The sequence below is a fragment of the Malaya genurostris genome, chromosome 2 (genome assembly GCF_030247185.1).
Source record: "Malaya genurostris strain Urasoe2022 chromosome 2, Malgen_1.1, whole genome shotgun sequence".
Classification (NCBI taxonomy): Eukaryota; Metazoa; Arthropoda; class Insecta; order Diptera; family Culicidae; genus Malaya; species Malaya genurostris.
The window spans coordinates 262,973,948-262,997,659 of record NC_080571.1 but is presented as its reverse complement, the minus strand read 5'-3'; the positions used below and the strand labels follow the sequence as shown (position 1 = coordinate 262,997,659).

At 35.1% G+C, this 23,712-nt stretch overlaps 1 protein-coding gene and 1 non-coding gene across 2 annotated transcripts in view; both read right to left on the bottom strand.

The window, feature by feature from the left end:
- The window catches only part of LOC131429776 (uncharacterized), an 80,322-nt gene that overhangs the window by 5,486 nt on the left and 51,124 nt on the right, over positions 1-23,712 (bottom strand). Inside the window, exon 2 of the mRNA XM_058594117.1 lies at positions 21,813-22,016. Coding sequence (XP_058450100.1) covers positions 21,813-22,016 — 204 coding nt within the window. The remainder of the gene's footprint in view (positions 1-21,812; positions 22,017-23,712) is intronic.
- On the bottom strand, positions 8,580-8,704 carry LOC131433381 (U5 spliceosomal RNA). The gene has a single exon (XR_009230183.1). It is a non-coding gene; the product is annotated as a U5 spliceosomal RNA (small nuclear RNA).

The following is a 23,712-nucleotide window of genomic DNA, read 5'->3' as shown; positions in this document are numbered from 1 at the left end:
TCAAAAAGTAAATGTCATGTACCAATCTAACGTTTAAAATAAAGAACCGATGAGATTTTGCAAATTTTATGCGTTTTATTGTTTAAAAAAGTTCTCAAGCTCTTAAAAAATCACCCTGTATTATATTTTCACTTCTGATCTTTCAAGTCTACCCGTTGGTTGTCAGAAATCGCTATTCTGTGACGACACAAGTCTGTTAGTCACAGGTAGAAATATAAGTGTGATCTGAAGTCGCCTACAAAGAAGCTTAAATATTTTCAGTGATTATCTGTCAAAATGGAAAATTAAACCAAATGCAGCAAAAACGCCATTAATTATCTTTCCTCAGAAGCTGAGAGCTTCTTTTCTTGAACCAAACAATAATCACATTCTCAGATTGAATGGCTTGGAATTGACATGGTCTGATCAAGCAAAATACTTAGGTTTAACGTATGACAAAAAATTCACTTTCAAGGATCACATTGAAGGAATCCAGGCAAAGTGTGATAAATATATCAAATGTTTATATCCTCTTATAAACAGAAATTCTTAACTCTGTCTAAAAAACAAATTGTTAATTTATAAACAATTTTTCAGACCAGCCATGCTTTATGCAGTACCAATTTGGTCAAGTTGTTGTTCCACCAGGAAGAAAACGTTTCAAAGGATTCAGAATAAAATTCTGAAAATGATTTTGAAGCGTCCTCCCTAGTTTAGTACAAATGAGTTACACAGACTCACAAATATAGAACCATTAGATGTAATGTCACATAATATTATAAGCAAATTCCGACAAAAATCGATTCAATCTTCAATTGAATCGATTCGCTCTCTGTATTAGTTAGTAAGTTAGTATATAAGTTCCTTTTCCACATACACAATACAAGTAGGTTTACAATTTTCCCTACACAAAAATCACAGAATTGCGGAAGCAAATGATGTCTTCATGGTAATAACCAAATCATGTATATAATAGGGCTGAAAAGTCACCACTTGTGGCTGAACACCCAATTTTAATCTTATTAATTTAATTTTAACTAATCACAAAAAAAAATGACATGAAATTCATCGAAGCAAAAAAAATACCCGCTGCAACTTGATCCGAGAATCATTGGATCACAAAGTACATCCATCAATCGACTGAGTCACAGAAGCACACAACTGCATGGCTGGTAAATAGTGCATAACTTGCTAGCCGAAAGCAAATCACATTCGGAACCAGTTAATTTCATTCTAATCCAACATTAAGTTGGAAATTTTGATGCCGAGATATTCAATGAACAAGTCGAAAGATGCGGTTTTCAGTAATGCAATTGTTCCTTTTCCTTTTTTTCCCGACCGCTAAAGTTAATGAATCATTCTGAAATTTTCACAGAATAATCCTAACTAGTTTTTCAAGACATTACCAGTTGAATTTTTTGATATTCGTTACCGTTTCGTAGTAAAGTAGATTTGAATCACACTGGCCTCGGGGGTTAAAATAAAATTTTAAGGCGTTTGAGAATCATTTAAACACTAAAATATGATTCTACAAATCAGGAACAATATTAAGTGTGACATTTCTATTAGACCTAGTCAATTCAATCTCTTGGCCTCTGGAATCATTCTGATGTTTAGGTGAAACATTCTAGTTTTTGAAGAGACTATTTTTCAAACATAAAATTTTGCAAATGCCTATAAATTTATAGATCCTTTTCTTTTTGTTTGCCAGAGTTGGCGGTTCAATGCATAGGATCATAGGATAGTTGTCGCCGCATGTTCGAACCCCGATCAGGAAGGATTCTTAGTGTCAGTAAGATCGTAATACATGGACTGAAAAGTCTCGGGCCTAACAAAGAGAACACGATTTTTTTTGGTTCAAAATTAACTTTAATCATTAACGTAATCTCCTTAAAGAGCAACGCAATCATTCCAGCGCCGCTCTAACATTTCAATATCGCTTTTGAAGAACGATTTATCTTTTGCTTCAAAATAGGCCTAAGTTCCAGCGATAACCTCTTCATTCGTGCGAAATTTCTTACCGGTGATCATTTTTTAAGACAGCCAGTAGTCGCTGGGAGCCAAATCTGGCGAATGCTAATAATCGAATGCAAAGTCTATTGACACAGACAGGGCAAATTCCACAAAAGGAATGTTATGTCAATACATTGCTTATCTTCTTCTTCATTTAAAGACAGCACTTATCGAATACGTGTCAAATGTTGGTTTTGTTAAAATTTTCAGGATAAAAATATCGTAAAAATACGACTTAAACTGTTATTGTAATTTCTATTTTTACGGGTAATTTCGCAACTCTTTGAAAAGTGTTCTACTTTCGTTTCAATGTATATTTTTAGAGTGCCTGAATGATTTCCTCCAACTTTCTTATGAACACCATTCTCGTACCATTAACAGTTTCCGAGGTACAACAATGAGACTGAAGTGAAGTCCAAAAAACATTCGCCCTTTTCAGAAATGAGTCATGATATGAATCAGTCTCTCTAACTTTGCAAAATAAAAAGGTTTGCCGTACTGAATACGTGTGCTTGGTTTCAGCTAAATTGGAGTATGGGAGGTTTGATGACTTGCTACCTATTTCTCCTAGATGGCAGAACCAATTTTTAAGTTAATAAGAAAAAATTGAGTTTATCTAGATTCGACTTCCGGCTCCGAAATTAAAGAGTGTAATAAGTGATATTAATTTAGATCGGATATTCATCGAAATGATGCAAACACGGCGTCTAAAGAAACATACATAGTGGTCAAAAACTATAAAAACAGAACGAGTCTTGATTTCTCATATAAACGATTATGAAAAAGCATCGTTATATCACTATTAGTATTAAACCAGGTTTTTTAAATTTACAGTAGCGATTTATTAGATGATTATTAGATATTTTTTTCATCCGGATAACTGCAACTTAGTTTAAAAATTTATTTGTGTTTGAAATACGGACTTGGTTCTCTCAGTGCAAAAATTGTTTCAAAACATATTGAATACAAGAACCAGACAATGAATTTAAAAAACGAATTAAAATTCCGACGATTTTTCAGAGTAAATATATTTTTATCCGGGTTTTACACAGAAAATTTCTTGATCCGCTGTGATCAATCCATATAAACATATATAATCTGTGAAATCATATTTTTATCTGTGAAAACCCAGTGCAATGTGTGTACCAGCTCGGTCACCACCCGAACAATGTCAGACCTAAGACCTACAAGCAGAGCTGCAAATTGTCAGTCATGTCAAATGACCTTGACAGACTGACTAAAATCATCAATCAACTGTAATCGGTACGGTCAAAGTGTCTGTCAAATGAGATACTCGATAGTTCAATGACCAAGTAGAAGTATACTCTATCAAAGCCAGGTGACGCATTTTGTTCTCTCTCTCTCATTCTCCTATTCCCTGTTGAAGTAAAAAAAATCCATGAGAGTACAAACATAAACATTAATTCGATAGTCCCACGACAAAAGGGCCTAACTGCAAATGAGAGCCTCTCTTTGTTTACTTTCTCTTTTGTTTATTACGGAGCCATTATTGCAAATTCTATAAAGTTTCCAATGTAAATCGAAAGCTTGTAGTTTTACCTTGAAAGTTTTGCGAAGAGTAAAGCGTCAAATATAAAATCTGTTCGGTAAATCGAGAAAGAAAAAGTAAACAAAGAGAAACTGTCATTTGCAGTTAGGCCCTTTTGTCGTGGGACGGTCGAATTGATAAAGTTCATTGTTCTTTGTAAAAAGTCATCGGATTTCGGAGTTTATTGGTGTACATGAATTTAATTCAATGTTTATGCTGCTTGATTAATATTTAGTCACATCGTAATCAAGCAGTGACAGGAAAAATGAAGATAATATCAATCGCATCGGCAATCAATGAGCATCCTGGTGAGTATAATATCAAGAGAATTTATGTTTTGACAGATCGGCTCTCAGGCACTCAATATATGATGATTGGTGAAGCCTGGCTGGCAGCAGTCCAGTGACACAAACTTTCCATTCTTCGTCGGTCAAAGTTGCTAGTTGATAGTGACATTTAGCAGCTCTGCCTACAAGCCGAAGTATGGTCAATAGATTTCTTCACTTATCGATTCTCTCTACCACTTCAGCTCTACTCAAAATTTCATAGTAGCGTTTCTAAGGGACAGCATTCAAGAATTAAAAGAATTTGGTCTGCCACGAAACAAATCGTACATCGATGAAAGAAGTGCCAATAGAATATGCAATAAAAAATAAACTATCTTAATTTGAATCTTCTTTGGAACAGAAAATTTTGACTCAGTACCGAAATATTCATCTAACTTGAAAACGAAATTTAATCTTTCCCAATTGCTTTGCATTAACTAGTTTGCATTAGGGGCTGTCCATAAAAGACGTCACGCCGCAAGGGGAAGGGGGGTGTTTCATAAAACGTGACCTTTTGTGACAGGGGGGAAAGGGGAAGGTTTTTGGAATGTGACGTCCAATATTTTCAATGAGCGCATTTTTGAAATACCTAATTATATTACTGCTTTACCCTATTTCCTGAAAAAATCTCCATAATAAACGATTACATTCTAAAGGAAAACGTATATTTGTTGATGTAAAAGCTTCTTCTTGTAAATTCGGAAATGAGTGATGCAGGAAATCATTTCTGTTGTGATCAGCAAAAGTGCACGGAGGAGCGAGTAAATTAGCGAAATTAATAAATTTTGCCAAATATGAGTAAAAAAGAAAAAGATGCCTTCAAACGGTTCAACTTAAGTTATACACTGACAATTTTTTCAGTAATTTGATTTCTAGCATTGATAATAATATATCATAAGAATTTCTCTTATCTGATTCTGATGCAGTTTATTCAATTGTACTCCATTTGAAAAAGGGCGGGAGATCAACGATTTCAGACGTAGATCATGTCATGTCTTATCTTGATCATATGTGATTTTCCTCCACCAACATCAAACCTTATCGAATCATCCAATGATTGAACTTACATAAATCAAGAATCATTTTAGCTCAAAATCACTACCCATTTTGTGACGGAAGATCAGTACCGAAATTGATACCGAATTAAAAAAAGTACTGATCAACTGATAATGAAAAGATTCTCCGGCAGTGATCTCGTTTTGATGAGTTTTTGTTCTTTATTTTCTCAGCCCTGTATGCTACACTAAGGAAATATTATTCTTTACCTAAAACAATAATATATCTATATCGATTTTTCCCTCATATTTGTATGGTTTGTCATACATATTGAGAATGTATTGAGATGAATTTTATTTATTTTGAATTCGTGACTTGTGACATAGGGGGGGTGGGGGGTGTTTGCTTCTGTGACAATTTGTGACAAAGGGGGGGGGGGGGGGAGCAAAATATCGTCAAAAAAGTGTGACGTCTTTTATGGACAGCCCCTTATCCAACCCTGTAAAAATCAGGCTGAGGGGGTATTGATAAAAAACTTTCGACACGGAGAACCCTTCGATCATAAAATTGCGATATCGCAGTTTTTGATTTTTGCGATAGTTGATTTAACTAATTTCTTTTTGATTCAACCAATATGGTTTTTGATTTGCATATATTCAAGTAGTTGAAAAATATGTTGTTTTGAATGCTGTCAAATGCCGGAGACAGTTGAAAAAAACAATAATCGCAATGCAAATTCAACAACTTTTTTAGTTGAAATCTGTTCGCGTCGCTTCAAAATGTCAATGAAAACAACATCGATGGTTAAAGCGTTTGGTGAAATTGTGTTTATTCGGTTTGAGAAATTTATGATAACAAGTGTTTATCTAACAGCGGTGTTGTGATAAAGTTAACCTTGTTTAAGATGAAAAAGATTTGGTGACAAATTAGAAAATGTTAATGAATGATCATCTCGTAATCTTTCAGGTATGCGCAAAAATTTTATGCTTCAAATTCGATCATTATTTACTTCCAGCAGACTGTTTTACTTCCAGCTGTTTGATACCGACGATGATGTTCATGCATTAGCAATAAAACGCTTTTTGACATGAATTTAATTTATAAAAGTAACAGGAGCAAAGGGTTTCAAACGCACAGAACGCGCTGCGATTGAATGACGCGTTTGAGTTGCCGTCGCAAAATTCCAATTCCCAGCGGTTGATGCACCCAAGCTCATATAAATTGACTAAAATTATCAGTGCATAACTTTAGTTCAACCGTTTGAAGGCATCATTTTAGGTAAATTTAATAATTTCGCTAATTTACTCGCCCCTCCGGGCACTTTTGCTGATTAAAACGTTTTTCTACATCAATCATTTTCGATCGAATCAGAAGTATGTTTTTAGAATTTAGATCTTTACTGATCTCAAAACAAACAAACAAATAAAACCGATTTATTTTTCAACTAACAGAATTTTGTTTCAATAACAACACCAGTTATTTCAACTAAAATATTTGTTGAAATTGAAAGGTATGTGTCCTCACTAATTGACAGCATTTTTTTTTTTCAAAAAGTTGAATTAGTTGTTTCAACCATCGTTTCTGCTAATCGAAAAACAAAAATGACAGTTTAGTTAAAACAACAATCGATTAGTTGTACCAAATTTTAACCAATCGAATTCAGAAAATCAACTAATATTCTGGTTGAAATGGGATCGCATGTGGTTCCGTGGAGATAGAACCACCTCACTCAGACAAAACGGCTTGTATCTTCCTTGCAATGTTGGCTTTCGGGCAATTTAGTCCATAGTTCTTCCATACCTTAATTTTTTTCTTCTTGAATTCCTAATAGCAGTCAGTTGTAGCTGATTATTCGTTTTGTAACAGTAATATCAAAGATATGATAAATTTTGAAATTACTTTCAGTATCAAGTGTCACATCACTATCAAATAAAGTGGTAAACTTACGCTTATGCAGTTCTTGCCTTATAAGGTTTTTGTCCAGTTTTGTAATGAAGATGTTTATGAACGACTTTCTTGTTAAAATATCTAAGTCAAATGTTTTGATTCGATTTTCAAAACATTGCCTATTGCTTAATTACCGTGTTACGATAACAAATGGTCAACTTAAACTTGACACATTTTTTGATTTGAAAGATCTGTATAAAGCATCACACTTACTATTTGATTTGACATTTACGTGCATATCGAAAATTCAGACTTTTAGTTCGTTTAGTTACCTAATTTGGCCAAATTAGCAGTAAATATGTTTGTAGAACGACTGTCATCTGCCATGAAGTCTAGATTGAGAAGAATTCTCAAATCGGAGTCCGCAAGATCGTTAAAAAATAATGGACAGCTGTTTCAAGTAGACCCTCAAACTCTCCAGTCAAGATCAATTGTTCGCAAATATTAGGACTCAAGATTGTGAAACGATGATGGAAAAAATTAGTAGAGTATGATAACGGAAGCTGAACATGAAAAAAAATAGCAACGAAACAAATTTTCTACTGGCAGCACTGGTTTTTCTCAGGGTTCATATCGAAATTGCTTTAATAGAAAAATCGTTTTTTTCTGATGCTTCTAAATTTCGCTCATCATTCAAACAGGACGATACTTCAGTTGCTTAATTACAAAAAGACATTGTTGTTTTCTCCTCGAACTTTAATTAAGGTTCGTCACGAAAACCTGTAAAAGTTACAAAAAATGCAAATAGTCGTAGAAGCATGTACGCATTCAGAACTAAACGAAAAAAAACACAAAACTCAAGTACAAAATTCAAATATTCATCCACGGTGTGACTGGCAGATATTCTTTGTCGCAGAAGCAAACTGTTCAAAAATTAACATGCAGTCATTAGCGCGTTTTGATCAAAAGCTCGGCATCGCCCGCCCTAATTGGAAGTCGACAAGCAATAAATTACGAACACCATCGCAGCTATTTCTACTCACTAAGCATAGGTGTGTATTTTCTAATTAGATCGGACCATAAATCACAAGCCACAAAGTCCTTTTTATACGGTTGCTACCAATGCTGCCATAAGTAATATCGCTACAGTCTGTTACTCCAAAGCGTTATGTTATATTGTTGCGATCTACTCCGGCTTTTGATATAGATGGCTCCTCAATCCTCAATGCTTCATGGAAGGAATCAGTTTTTCAAATTAAAAATGTCACTCCATAGTAAAGTAAGTCGTATTCATGACAAAATGCACTTAAAGGTTCCTATTTTGCGGGTTTACTTATAGAAGGTACGTAAATCTTTATATCGCAATAATTTCTGCAACAGGAAATCCATATAGGAATGTGTTTGTTGCTAATCAAATGTGTTAGTGGAAGTAAGCTGAAAACGGGTGAGTTTTAGACTAAGTTTTTCGCTTTCTTGAATTGCAATTTTAAGCAGAATGAACTGATTGATTTATTTTTCAACCATATGGAAGATTTATTGATTAAAATCAGGAAAAGTAGCGCCGGAATTTGTTTTTACGCACACGTTGTAGACATTACTCATATGCTTGCAAAGAGTCTTGCACCTTAAATTCGAGTTCTAATGACTCTTTTCGTACATTTTGTTTCAATTTCTTATCATTTTGCCATACAGCTACAATGCTGTATACAGATTTTTCTTCTAAAAAATTTCAATGCGGCAACCCAGATCAGGAACATAAATTTGATGAACCTTATTTCCTAATCATCCTTCCTTTGGATATGAAGGCACTATTATTTTCAAGCTTATGCTCGACCCAGTGAAGGGTCGAGTCTGAACAAAAATTTACTTTAGACTCATTAGAGTATCCCTCTCCACGGAAATCTTTAGTAAAAGGCGAAAGATTTATTCGACAATTGAAGAGAGATCAGAGTACCGAAACAGAAGTCATCCGTGCCATGGCATTTGCCTTGAAAATGTTTCGTTGGCGATACGTAAAGAAGGAAACGAATGAGAAATTTAAACGAAGGACAACGATACGCCGTTACACACATTCAATCAGGTAGGATTCAAGCTGTTAGAGAGAGATGATAGCTTCGCAGTGGCCCGCATGACGATCATATTTGTCCTCTTGATACTAATATAAAGTCATTTGTTCCACTGATTGAACAAACATGAGCAACGTAATACGATAATGATTATTTCCATACTCAGACTATTGTTTACATGAAACGTCAACCATAAAAAAATATATACATAAAAATTACATGTAAATCAATGCAACAGATCAAGTGTCAATCAACGCAAAGCGAACAAAATAAACATGTGACAGTCAACCGACAACAACAAACCGTTAGAATTTAGTATCTAAGCATAAGCACTCAAACTGTCCATCATTCGTAGATAAAACGGTAGCACACCCAACGTGCACTTCCGTAAGTATCGTACCTACCCTTAAACGGTACTACCTGGACAGTCTGCTCATACCATTCAAACACAAGCACAATGCAGATGGAAGATATGTGTACACAAAATTATCCCCCATAGTTAGTTCCTTTTCTCGCCTTTCCTTTTATCAAAGGTTCCTAATACGACTTCCCAGGTACACAACGATGATTTACATATTTTGAATGCGAAGTAAAACTGCACTTTTGCCATGCATTCTAACAATTTAATAGATTGTAACTCTAGTAAAGTACTTGCAAGTGAACCATAATGCATTGACTCGCGCCAACCGGTAATTACTTCACAGACAATCAGACACAACATGAAGCGTTGCTAGCTTTTCTTGACTCTCTAAGATTTTCCAGCACTTGGTGATCGCGACATTATTGAAGAGATTTTTGCTCACTACATTGAATTTCTTTTGTCTGTGTTATGAATAACAATTATGTGTTAAATTGTACTAATTTGACCTATTTCAACACAAGTTGATAAGTTTGTCCGGCACTAGTACACACAATAGTGCATTCGAAAATACTTTTTCCTAGTTATACTTCGATTCACCTTATCACCACCATTGTCGTTGAAAATTTTCTGTAAGATATTATCAGGTTTGTGTGTATTTTCTTTTTTCATTTCTGTTAATTGCTCCTACAGTAAGGGATTGTGAAGTTCGACGAAGCTAACAGCACTCATCATCAACCGTCGCCGACGGTTAGTATTCAAATAGCACACATCAGCGGTTACAGTGTCTAACCTTGAAAAACTATAATTTATTATACGTGTATCCATGATTGCATAATAGGCGGAACGATCTGGAGAAGTATACTGTAGAAAATATTAACCACATTCAAACACGTTGCTAGAATTCCAGACTGCGATCGCGATCGAATCCTGGGCCGGGCTCTGTTTGCAATTTGCACAGGAACAGCTGTTTTCAACTAAATAGTCGAGGACAGAAAACGCAAAGAGGCATACAGGTTTCAAGCAATAAAAATCATTAATCAAAGTGCGCAACCACAGTAAAAATCTCTTATAAAAAAAATGCCGAGCCACTTCGGGACAGAAAATTGTGATTTATGGGTGTGATATTGTTTAAACAGCCTTTGAGCGCAGCGCATGACCGCACACATGACTGATGTAGTGATCAAACTTCAGAATTGCTTGCTCACTAATTAGCAAGGCATTCGTGCATGTATTCATCCTTTGGTTTGATGAGATAGGTCACATATTATTTTGATTACAATTAGTCGACAATCAATGGATCTTGGTCTATGATCAATTTGTCCTTGTCATAGAAATTATATTGTGTTTCGGAAAGGCCATTGTCTGTGCCAAGAATTATCATTATATACTACGTTTGCAATCCCTTTTGAATAGATTGACTACACGGAGCGCATTTATTATTTCGCATCTTAGAGTTGTTTTATTTTTTTTCTGATCGAAACGAATATTTTGACTCCGATTACTTCACAATTTGCTGACTGTAACAAATTTGTTAGCAAAATGCTATTTCGACTAATGAGATGAACATTAGTACAATTACTTCACTAACTAAATTACTCAACGTTGTTCGGGAATGTTTTCATGATTCGCTGAAAACAGTATAAAATCTCAAACAGCATACAAACAAACAACCGATGCAAATATAACAAACGCCTCTATTCCACTTAACTAGCTCTATCTTGAAATCTTCTAACACGTCAAAGTAATAAAATTAAATAAACCCTACATCATACACGTTCGTGAAATTAGCATTTCCAACTTCACACACCTTCATTGCTATTTCTATTCTTATCGCTAGTTCTCATTTTTCAATCTCGTTTTACATTTTTTTTTATCAAGTTCTCATTACTCATATTTGTCTTATTACTCTATTATTAGTTTTGATCCCGATTTACTTATTACACTCTTCCTACTTTTATTCTTTTCAATCTTCCCACAAGCTTTACTTTCTTTACTTGTTTATACTCCTTTTACTTACTTTGTTTCCACTGTTTTTGAGATATTAATTTTTCTAATTTAACGACTTTTGCTCCTTTCACTACTTTTATTTTTTCCACTAAATTTAAATATAAACTTTCTATATTTCAAACTATTTTTACTTTTTAGTCGATTTTTAGTAAATTCACCCTTGCACCTACCCCCTTTATTCACCCATTTGACTACTTCGCTCTGTTTACTTCAATAAAATTTATAATCGTCTTGAATCTTTCTATTTCTATAAGTCTTTTTGCTTTTCTTACGCTTTCCACTCTTCACTCCTTTGACTTTAGAAAGGAGTGAAGAATTTTGACTGATAACTCACTAGAAAAATCGTAGTTTTTCAAGATTGTAAAATAAGACGTTGAAATAGAAATAAAATTATACGTTTTGGAAGTTTCAGGTTTCAAGGTTATTTAAAAATTATTAGCAATATAAACCAATCACTCAATTTTGCCGTTTTGAAAAATCATGGGGACTTTAGAATCACTTTACAAATTGAGACCTTTCCAGACGATGACGATAGGAATCGAGTATTTTGGATGAGTAATGACGTAACATAAATTTTTAATGAAAAATGTAGCAAATAAATTAATGCTGTTTTTCAGATCCGATTTTCCAGATCAGATCGAGCTTTTCCGATCGATCGTCTTTTGAAACGTAACGCGACTCATTGGTGATGAATTACATAGTGGTTTGACATTACTCAGAAACAATGCTTTACAAAGTATCTAACTTTTCACTCTTTTCACTTTTTTATATTTTTTAACCGTTTTAATTTTTTTTACTCTTTATTCTTTTTACTCTTTTTACACTTTTTACTCCTTTTACTCTTTTTACTCTTTTTACTCTTTTTTCTCTTTGTACTCTTTGTACTCTTTTTACTCTTTTTACTCATTTTACTCTTTTTACTCTTTTTACTCTTTTAACTCTTTTTACTCTTTTTACTTATTTTACTCTTTTTACTCTTTTTACTCTTTTTACTCTTTTTACTCTTTTTACTCTTTTTACTCATTTAACTCTTTTTACTCTTTTTACTCTTTTTACTCTTTTTACTCTTTTTACTCTTTTTACTCTTTTTACTCTTTTTACTCTTTTTACTCTTTTTACTCTTTTTACTCTTTTTACTCTTTTTACTCTTTTTACTCTTTTTACTCTTTTTACTCTTTTTACTCTTTTTACTCTTTTTACTCTTTTTACTCTTTTTACTCTTTTTACTCTTTTTACTCTTTTTACTCTTTTTACTCTTTTTACTCTTTTTACTCTTTTTACTCTTTTTACTCTTTTTACTCTTTTTACTCTTTTTACTCTTTTTACTCTTTTTACTCTTTTTACTCTTTTTACTCTTTTTACTCTTTTTACTCTTTTTACTCTTTTTACTCTTTTTACTCTTTTTACTCTTTTTACTCTTTTTACTCTTTTTACTCTTTTTACTCTTTTTACTCTTTTTACTCTTTTTACTCTTTTTACTCTTTTTACTCTTTTTACTCTTTTTACTCTTTTTACTCTTTTTACTCTTTTTACTCTTTTTACTCTTTTTACTCTTTTTACTCTTTTTGCTCTTTTTACTCTTTTTACTCTTTTTACTCTTTTTACTCTTTTTACTCTTTTTACTCTTTTTACTCTTTTTACTCTTTTTACTCTTTTTACTCTTTTTACTCTTTTTACTCTTTTTACTCTTTTTACTCTTTTTACTCTTTTTACTCTTTTTACTCTTTTTACTCTTTTTACTCTTTTTACTCTTTTTACTCTTTTTACTCTTTTTACTCTTTTTACTCTTTTTACTCTTTTTACTATTTTTACTCATTTTACTCGTTTTACTTTTTTGAAAAGGTTTTAACTTATAGGTCATTCGCCCTTTCCCGCCACTTTCTCGCCCTATGTGCTGGGTTTGGGAATGAAACCCAGACGGGGTGCGTGAAAAGCCTCGACTTGCCCATCACACTCTACCCGTCTCCTCTCTTTTTGTTCTTCTTACTCGCTTTACTCTTATGCATCCCAAATATCAGCCTTTTTACTCTATTTTCTCTCCAACTCTTTTCACTTTTTCGACCATTCTACTTTTCTCCTCCTTATGTTTTTTCTAACATTTTTTCTACTCAGCTATTTTGTTTTACTATATTCACTTATTTATATTTTATAAATTCAATTAGCTCTTTTTAATCTTTCGATTTACTCTTTGTACTAGTCTAATTCCTTCGATTTATTGCACTGTTTTTACCTTTTTAATGAAGAAAAGCTAAACAATTAGTTTGAAAACCGATTTTTGAACTATGGCCGGGAACCCCGAGTATTATATACCAGTCAATTTGATTCGTCAAGATTAGAAAGTGTCTGTGCGAGCGTGTGTAACAAAAAATGCACTCGATTTTCTCGAAAACGGCCGGATTTCCACAAACTTAGATCGAAATGAAAATATTTTTGATTCTTTAGTTGGGTATTGAATTTTATCCGGATCGACTTTTCGGCTCTGTACTAAAAATTGAAAAAACTGTAATTGATTTTCTTGAAGACCGGTGAGCCGATTTTCGAAAACTTTCAATCAAATGAAAGGCCATATATTCACATAGCCTGCTATTGATTCTTCCCGGATCCGACCTTTGCTTCCGGAGTGATGGGGGAAAGTGGATAAAAACAGAAAAATGTGCTCTCGATTTTTTCAGAAACCAAACAACCATTATTGGTATTGATATTGAATTTCACCCGGATACGACTTCCGGTTTCCAAATCACAGGGTGGTTAATTTCAAGAGTGCTTTTTCGTACATGACGTTGTAAAAACAAGTACATTTTTTTAACTAGCCATATAATTTGTATGTCCTGTTAACTTATGACCAAAAAATTGAAAAAAACGTCATTTAGATCAAAGCAAAACAGGGAAAAATGTTCTCTCTCTGATTCAGTAAAAACCATTCAAGCGAAGAGGTTGTGTTTCGATTGTACTGGCTCGTGAGTTAACGGCTGCTACCGAGACAATTCTAAGCTTCAGGTAGTTAAACTGCCCATAGCAAACGCAATATTCGGGGCGTTTCCCGACTGGAAAGCTAGCAACGAAGGCCATCCCGTTCATACGCACAGAGGTGTAGAGACACAGAGGTGCGAGAGCATAGAAGTGACGAGTCACAGAGGTGCCATCGCATAAAGGTGCGAAGACGAAGGGGTGCAAAGGCACAGAGGTGCTAAAGCAACCCAGTGCTGATCTACCAGGTACCAGAATTTGTACGCTGCGTAGGATCAAAAGAGACGGCATATATCGCGAGGTGCTACACTGCAAGCATCGCATTTGATCGCCACCAAGAGCAAAAGCACTGTACCTGGGGTCAGGTACAGCAAGTGCAGTGGTGTTCACAACGACGGCAGAGCAACTGAGATAGCAGTAAACGACAGAAGACTGCCAATTGGAAACAGCAAAAGACTGCCAATTGGAAATCGTTGGAAGAGCTTCACGTCGTTCTTCACGATAAAGGAACAGAGACATCAGCTACAAGGTAGATTTAATTTAATTTATTTTTTATTTCTTATATCTGAAATTTTACTAAACATAAGTTTTTATTTTGGTATTATTAATTTACAAAAAAAATTTAATGTAATGGATGATCTCATGGAAGATCATCCGAATCCGATTCCGGATACTAGTAAAAGTTTAAATACTCCGAGGGCTAAACATTATCCACAGGGTACCACTGGGCCATGGATAGTCTATCTTCGAAAAAAAGAAAAGATTTTAAACTTGATGCAAATTACAAAGGATTTGACATCACATTTCTCTGAAGTTAAAGAAATCTGTAAGGTTAATAGAGATAAAATTCGAGTTGTAGTTAACGACTTGAAACAGGCAAACGATATTGTAACCTGTAAATTATTTGCTATTGAATATCGAGTTTACATTCCATCGAAGGAGGTAGAAATTGACGGTGTTGTGACTGAAGCAAGTCTGACAGCAGATGATTTACTTAAAAATGGAGTTGGCCGTTTTAAAAACTCCATGCTTGAGGGAGTTAAGATACTCGAGTGCAAACAATTGTACTCAGCATCTATTGTCGATGGAAAAAAGTCTTATCGTCCCTCAGATTCGTTTCGCGTAACATTTGCCGGATCTGCATTGCCTAGCCATGTCTATATCGATAAAATTCGTCTTCCTGTTCGGCTTTTCGTACCGCATGTTATGAATTGCACGAACTGTAAAAAATTCGGACATACAGCTACTTACTGTAGTAATAAGTCCAAATGTATCAAATGTCAAGGGCCTCATAAGGATAATCTTTGCGATAAAGATGTTGAAAAATGTGTTTATTGTGGGGAAAGCCCTCATGATGATCTTTCAGTGTGCGCTGCATTTAAGCTGCGTAAAGACAAAATGAAGCTTTCTTTAAAAGCACGGTCTAAGCGCACATATGCAGAAATGCTCAAAACGGTCATACATGTCTCCCCTTTGGAAACCGAAAACGGTTTTTCAAATCTTGCGGAGCCAGAGGAATCTGACTCTGACGGAAATAGTGAAGATACCTCGTTTGTCACTCCTCAAGGGTCTGTTAAGAGGAGATTAACAAACCACAAAATACCAAAAAAGACACCTAAAATTATACCTTCAAAAAAAGATCCCCGTGTTAAAGCTAAAAAGCCAAATTTAAAACCAAAAACTGTGCCTCCTGGTTTGTCAAATTCACAAACCAATCCAGGAACTAGCTCAAGAAAAGACAATAATCCAGTGGGCTCCATTTCACATTCACCAACAGGATTACTGAAATTTTCGGAAATTGTAGAATGGATTTTCGCTGCATTCAATATTTCTGAACCTCTAAAGACCATCATAACAGCATTCCTTCCAATAGCTAGAACTTTTTTGAAACAGTTATCAGCTCAATGGCCAGCTCTTTCAGGTTTTGTATCATTTGATGGATAATTTATCATCCGCCGCAAATGATTCAATCACTGTCCTGCAGTGGAATTGTCGAAGCATCATGCCAAAACTTGATTCATTTAAAGTTTTGTTGCATAGTCAAAAATGTGATGTATTTGCTTTGTGCGAAACATGGCTTACATCAAACATAGCCTTAAATTTTAATGACTTTAACATTATACGTCTCGACAGAGACTCCCCGTATGGTGGAGTGCTTTTAGGAATTAAGAAATGTTATTCCTTTTATAGATTAAACATTCCTTCGACTTCTAGTATAGAAGTTGTTGCTTGTCAAATAAACATTAAAGGAAAGGACATTTGCATTGCTTCGGTATATATTCCTCCAAGAGCTCAAGTTGGACAACGACAGCTTAATGAAATTGTCGAAGCCCTTCCTGCTCCACGTTTGATTTTAGGAGATTTCAATTCGCACGGAATGATGTGGGGTTCCGTTTACAATGATAGCAGATCATCTCTAATATATAATATTTGCGACAATTTTAGCATGACGGTACTAAATATGGGTAGCATGACACGGATCCCAAGACCTCCTGCACGTCCAAGTGAATTAGATTTATCTCTTTGTTCGACTTCAATTCGACTAGATTGCACCTGGAAAGTATTTCCTGATTTACATGGTAGCGATCATTTACCAATCATCATCTCAATTAGCAGTAACAAAGGCATTGCTAATTCAGTTAATATTCCATATGATTTGACAAAAAATATTGACTGGATTAAATACCAAAGTAATATTTCAAGTGTCTTAACTTCAATGGAAGAGCTTCCCCCACTTGAAGAATATGACTTCCTCGTTTGTTCGATTCTGGAGGCCGCAGAACAAGCCCAAACCAAACGATTTCTTGGTCCATCGTCTAACAGAAGACCTCCAAATCCTTGGTGGGACAAAGAGTGCTCAGATGCTAAACACGCGAAACAAAATGCTTTCAAGACGTTTTTAAAACGAGGAGGAGGAACTCCTCAGAATTTTGAAAAATTCTTGGTTTTAGAAACCAAGTACAAGAACATACTTCGGGTTAAGAAATGCAGCTATTGGAGACATTTTGTGGAAGGTTTGTCAAGAGAAACCTCAATGAGCACTCTTTGGAATACGGCCAGACGAATGAGGAATCGTAACGTAGGAAATGAGAGTGAGGAGTACTCGAATCGATGGATATTTGATTTTGCGAGGAAAGTTTGTCCAGATTCCGTTCCTACGCATAGCATTGTTAGGGAGTCTTCTTCAAATGATGATTCCATTGATAGCCCCTTTTCAATGATGGAATTTTCCATAGCACTCATGTCTTGTAACAATAACGCTCCTGGATTGGACAGAATTAAATTCAACTTGGTGAAGAATCTGCCCGACCTCGCAAAAAGACGTTTGTTGGAATTGTTCAACAAGTTTCTTGAGCAAAATATTGTTCCACCTGACTGGAGACAAGTGAAAGTTATCGCCATTCAAAAGCCGGGGAAACCAGCTTCCAATCACAACTCATATAGACCCATTGCGATGTTGTCCTGCATCAGAAAATTGTTCGAAAAAATTATTCTACGACGTCTCGACACTTGGGTCGAGACGAACGGTTTGTTGTCAGATACTCAGTTTGGCTTCCGTAGAAATAAAGGGACGAATGATTGCCTTGCATTACTTTCGTCTGACATCCAAATTGCCTTCGCTCAAAAGCAACAAATGGCATCTGTATTTTTAGACATTAAAGGAGCATTTGATTCAGTTTCCATTGATGTTCTTTCAGACAAGCTCCACCAACATGGACTCCCAGCGGTTATAAATAATTATTTGCACAACCTTTTGTCAGAGAAACGCATGCATTTTTCACATGGCGATTTGGCAACAATCAGAATTAGCTACATGGGTCTCCCGCAAGGCTCATGCCTCAGTCCGCTCCTCTATAATTTTTACGTGAATGACATTGACAGCTGTCTAGTAACCCCATGTAAACTAAGACAATTGGCAGATGATGGCGTGGTTTCAGTTACTGGATCCAAAGCTATTGATCTGCAAAAACCATTGCAAGATACCTTAGATAAATTGTCCGTTTGGGCTGTTCATCTTGGTATCGAATTCTCTGCGGAGAAAACAGAGCTGGTCGTCTTTTCAAAAAAGCATGATCCCGCGCAACTTCAGCTTCATATGATGGGAAGAATAATCGAACAGGTTTTGACTTTCAAATACCTCGGGGTGTGGTTTGATTCCAAATGCACGTGGGGAGGACACATTAGGTATCTGATAACGAAATGCCAACAAAGAGTAAATTTTCTTCGAACAATAACAGGGTCTTGGTGGGGTGCTCATCCGCAAGATCTAATAAAATTGTATCAGACAACGATACTTTCAGTGATGGAATATGGATGCGTTTGTTTTCGTTCCGCTGCAAATTCTCATATTATCAAACTTGAACGAATTCAGTACCGTTGTTTGCGAATTGCTTTAGGCTGCATGCATTCGACACATACAATGAGTCTTGAAGTTCTCGCGGGAGTTCTTCCATTAAAAGATCGATTTTGGGAGCTTTCATCACGCCTGCTAATAAGATGTGATGTGCTGAATCCCATGGTAATTAATAATTTCGAACGACTAGTCGAGCTTCGATCTCAAACAAAATTCATGACAGTATATTTTAACCATATGTCACAGGAAATCAACCCTTCAAGATATATTCCTATCCGTGTCAGCCTCCTAAATGTACCTGACTCAACTTTATTTTTCGACACATCCATGCAGCGCGAAGTGCGTGGAATCCCGGACCACCTACGCTCTATGGAAATCCCAAAAATATTTTCAAGTAAGTTCAGGCATATTAACTCTGAGAAAATGTTTTACACGGACGGATCGCGAATGGAAGAAGCGACAGGGTTTGGTATGTTCAACAATAATGTTTCGGCCTCATTCAAGCTTCAAGAACCTGCATCTGTTTATATAGCAGAGTTAGCAGCAGTTCATTATAGCTTGAATGTAATCGTCACATTATCTCCAAACCATTATTTCCTCTTCACAGATAGTCTGAGTGCAATTGAAGCCATTCGCTCAAACGCTGCTGGCAAAAATGAACCGTTTTTCTTGGGTAAAATAAAACAGTGTCTGAACGACATATTGAATAATAATTATCTAATCACAATAGTTTGGGTTCCGGCTCATTGCTCCATTCCAGGCAATGAAAGAGCCGATATTTTAGCCAAACTTGGTGCTATTGAGGGTGAAATTTATGAGAGACCGATTGCTTTCAACGAATTCTATAGCGCGTCTCGCCAAAGAACACTTGCCAGCTGGCAAGCTTCTTGGGATAAAGATGATCTGGGTCGGTGGATGCACTCAATTATTCCTAAAATATCGACAAAGGCATGGTTCAGGGGACTGGATGTGAGTAGAGATTTCATTCGTGTGATGTCCAGACTCATGTCCAATCACTACACGTTAGATGCACATCTCCTTCGAATTGGACTTTCCGAGACTAATCATTGTGCTTGCGGCGAAGGTTACCGCGATATTGACCATGTTGTTTGGACATGCGTGGAGTTTCGTGATGTCAGATCTCAACTAATAAATTCCTTGCGTACCCAAGGTAGACTATCCAATGTCCCAGTTCGCGACATTCTTGCTTGTCGTGACCTTCCATACATGAAACTTCTTTATCATTTCATTAAATCCATTGGAGTTCCAATTTAAATTTTATTTTATGTTAAACTGTTTTCTCTTCCATGAGTTCAACCAATAGCCAACTATAGGATATTGAATATAAGTGGTGAACTGATACAAACAATCCTGAAATAGTTATAAGATCATGTACAAAATAAATGTATTTTATTTAATGTAATTAAAATAGCAACTCGCTTGATAAAAACAGTGTTTAGATTAACTAATGAGTACCAACATACTAATATGATATTCGAAATGTATTAGGTTTAAACTACTATGTATTGTGGATGCCACGGCGAAGAAAAACTTATGTATATTGCCTATGAAATAAACGTATTTATGAAAAAAAAAAAAAAAAAAAATGTTCTCAATTTTGTTCCAAACCGTTTCAATTTAAAGATTAAGTTTGTTCATGGCCGAACAAACTCTCTTGTTTTTATTCAAGATTTACTTATTTTTATTTCTTTTTGGCATTTAGAATTTTCCACTCCTATCATTCTTGTTATATTTTTCATTATTTTTTCTTGAACTTTTCTATATTTTTTTTTCTTTATTAAAATGTTTAAGCAAATGAGTTCCTGTTTCTATTCCTTTCATCGTTTTTTACTCTTTTTCCTTTTCTTCAAATTACTTGTTACACTCTTGTTATGCTTTTCATTATTTTTACCCTTCACTTCTTACTTTCAACTCTTAACTCCTAACGCTTCATACTTTGTGATTTGTTTTTATATTCTATTTTTAGTTCGTTTTGCTCTAATTGTTCTTATGATATTTCTTTTTCTATTATCCACAATCAATCATTTATTTTTTTACTTTTTCAACTCATTTTATACCCAATTAATTATTCATTACCGTTACCATTTAGATTTTATACTTAATTTTGTTTTCATTCTGTCATCTAATCACTGAAAATATTTAAGTTTCTTTGTAAACGTTCACACGGATAAAAATCCATTGCCAGTATCTTGAGCAAAATGGTTGATATCATTAATAATAACTCATCTCTCGTGAAAATTTTCATAATATCAATTATTTACCTCATGGAATTTCATGAGAAGACAAGTTTCATGATTTCACAATTTTTAATCATGACCAAAAGGTCAAAGCCGGAGTCAAATAAATGATAGTAATAATAATAAGAAGTAAATGTATAACCATGGTTTGGAGTCACGCTCGAACCTAATTTTTGCTAATTTTTGGATATGTTGTCAATAAATGCCTATAGTTTTTATAAAAAATATGCGAATACTGTAAAATTTAAATTTTGTGTTTGAAAAAGTCAATTGTATAACTTTTGAACGGTTTTCATGGTTTGCACTATGTCATTTTATATTTTTTCTGAAAGCTGTATTCTGTATTTTTGATTTGAGTTTTTGAGAGAAAATCGGAAAAACACGGAAACTACAAACCTTGAAATTTTCAACAAATTAAATTTCAAAAACAAAAAAACATGCATCACCAATTTTTGGCTATATTATGTAAAAAGGTTGCAGTTTATTAATTTTAAGCTTTCTATTGATAGTCTCAATTTCAACATAATGATTGCACTATAAAAATGTAATCGATATCGAGAGTAACAAATATATTAGTGCAAGGAATTTACTACTCCTCATGATACTATAGTTAATGAGGGCTTATTACCAAACCGTTTGTTTAGAAAAGTATCAGGGGAATTGTAAGTAATCACGAAGGTACAATGTGCTTTATTTGTTCAATCATACCAAACCGCACCTTCTGGTTCATCCCTGATATCAAATTCATTCATTAATACGTACTATTCGTAGGATACCAAATAAACCGCCAGTCTGTTTGAAACTACGAACGTACGAGCAGCGATACGCTTCATGTCATAAACTATTTTATGAACGTCTAGGCTAGCGTGCTTGCTGTTTACATCGGTGAGTGTTCTATTTATTATAGTAAGACCTCCTTGTAGTAAAAACTGACAAAAGTATCATTAGCTAATTTGTTTTTTTTTTACCTTCTCCTAACCAAAAATATCTACCGTTTTGACACTATGATGTTGGTGCTGTTTCGTGAATAAATTACTCTCGATACTTACTGTACTGCTTCATCTTCTTGCACACGGATCGCGTCTGTGACACCTGCTGGTTGAACGGGTACGAGCCGGTTCCCGGTGGATAGCTGCAATCGACGTAGCTCCAACGACGCTGCTGGTCCGTGACGATATCCTGGGTGAACGGATCGTCGCAGAAGGCCGCCGTCGAGGCATCCGACGAGCATCGCCAGCATTTCAGTGCACTGGCTGTGTAATGAGATAACAAAAGAAAACAAGCAAACGGGAAATTAGTCCTGGAGCCATTAGAAGACATTTTAAATTTAAGGAATAAATTCAATTAGTTCCAATTGAGTCGAGACGGTACGACGGGCGGACATGTCAGTTTGTCTCATCATTTCTCCATATTATATTTGATCGGATGAATGGTGCACAATCAGACGAAAACCGAAAAGAATAGGACAACGCCAATTCCGGCCGCCGAACGAACGCAACAATAACGAACTTGAATTCGCTACCTTGGTCGACATTCCCCCAGTAACATCTAAATTTAGGCCACTTTTGCATTTGATTAATTCGGCAGAGATGCTCAGACTGACGAGGGTTTCAATTTTCATGTTCGTATTATTTTCTATTTTTATCGATTGTTGCGCTCTGTTCGGAAGCTGATGTTTGGGTTTTGTTTGCGGTGCAAATTGCATTTATTTTTTTCTGTTAGTAAACAACGTTTGAGTGTCTTCGCCATGAAGATGTAATTTATATTTTTTTGATTATAGAGATCTCCTCAATGTGGTCATACACCTCGAGAAAGAATTTTGAATTAAAAACGCAGGACAATATTGACACATCACTAACCAGTGATCAAACAAACAATTTGAAGAAAGGGAGCAATAAACAAAAACTAAATTTGAGATGTAGCAAAGACTAACACTCACGCACGCATCTTGTAACTTCTATCACCATTAAACAGAGATGTGATCATTTCTCGACGTGCTCTCATTCTACATCTAACGATTATAAATATCATTCATCAGCTTCAGATGCAAATGGATTCGGTATCGTAGGAAAATTGAAAACGTTAAGGCGTTCTGAAAATACGCAATGTAACACCGTAACATAGATGACAGAGCACAATTGTAAGCAAATTATTGTTCTTTGTTTCGTACCTTGAGGGCAAGGAATACGAAATCTCATACGAAATCCCATAGCTTATAACAAAAAGCTGAACTGTCTCGTCTGTGAATCGATGGATGTTTTAAATAAGCTTGTTTAGTAATATGGAAATTTGATTTTTTAAACTGCCATATAATACGACCCTTCAAAATGAAATGCAATAGTCAGATGGCGCACAAAATCAAACCCGACAAAGTAGTTAGATTAGTTTGTCAACATCTACAAACATACTTTAATGTTGGAAAGTAAAAGCAGCTTAATAACCATCGTAACATAAACCGTTTATTAAGATTATTCAGATTGAATTGAATTAAAAGCAAATTTTCTATCAATTTTTACTGAATTCCTAAAGATTGTCCCAGAAAGTATGGACGCAACCAAAAACCGCTGCCATTTCGCAATGGTTCAGAATCTGTTGTTTATTCGTTTTCATTAGTTTCCTTCGAAATGCGTGGACGTTCAGCAGAACAACGTCGAAAAATTGTGTACAAATGGTGCACAGAACGCGGATTGTCACTGAGAAACATAGCAAAAATTGAAGGAGTAAGTGGAAAAGCCATGCGAAATGCAATCAGGAAGTTCGGTTCAGATAAACCGAAAAGGGGTCGAAAAAAAGGTCCTGCTAACCCTCAGTTGGATATAGGTATACTGAAGGCGTTCGAGCAAAAGAAGCAGGTTTCAGTTTGGGATGTGGCCAAAAAAGTGGGCCCTTCGAAGTCAAATGTTCTTCGTGCTAAAGAACGTTTGAATCTTCGAACCTATAAGAAGCAGA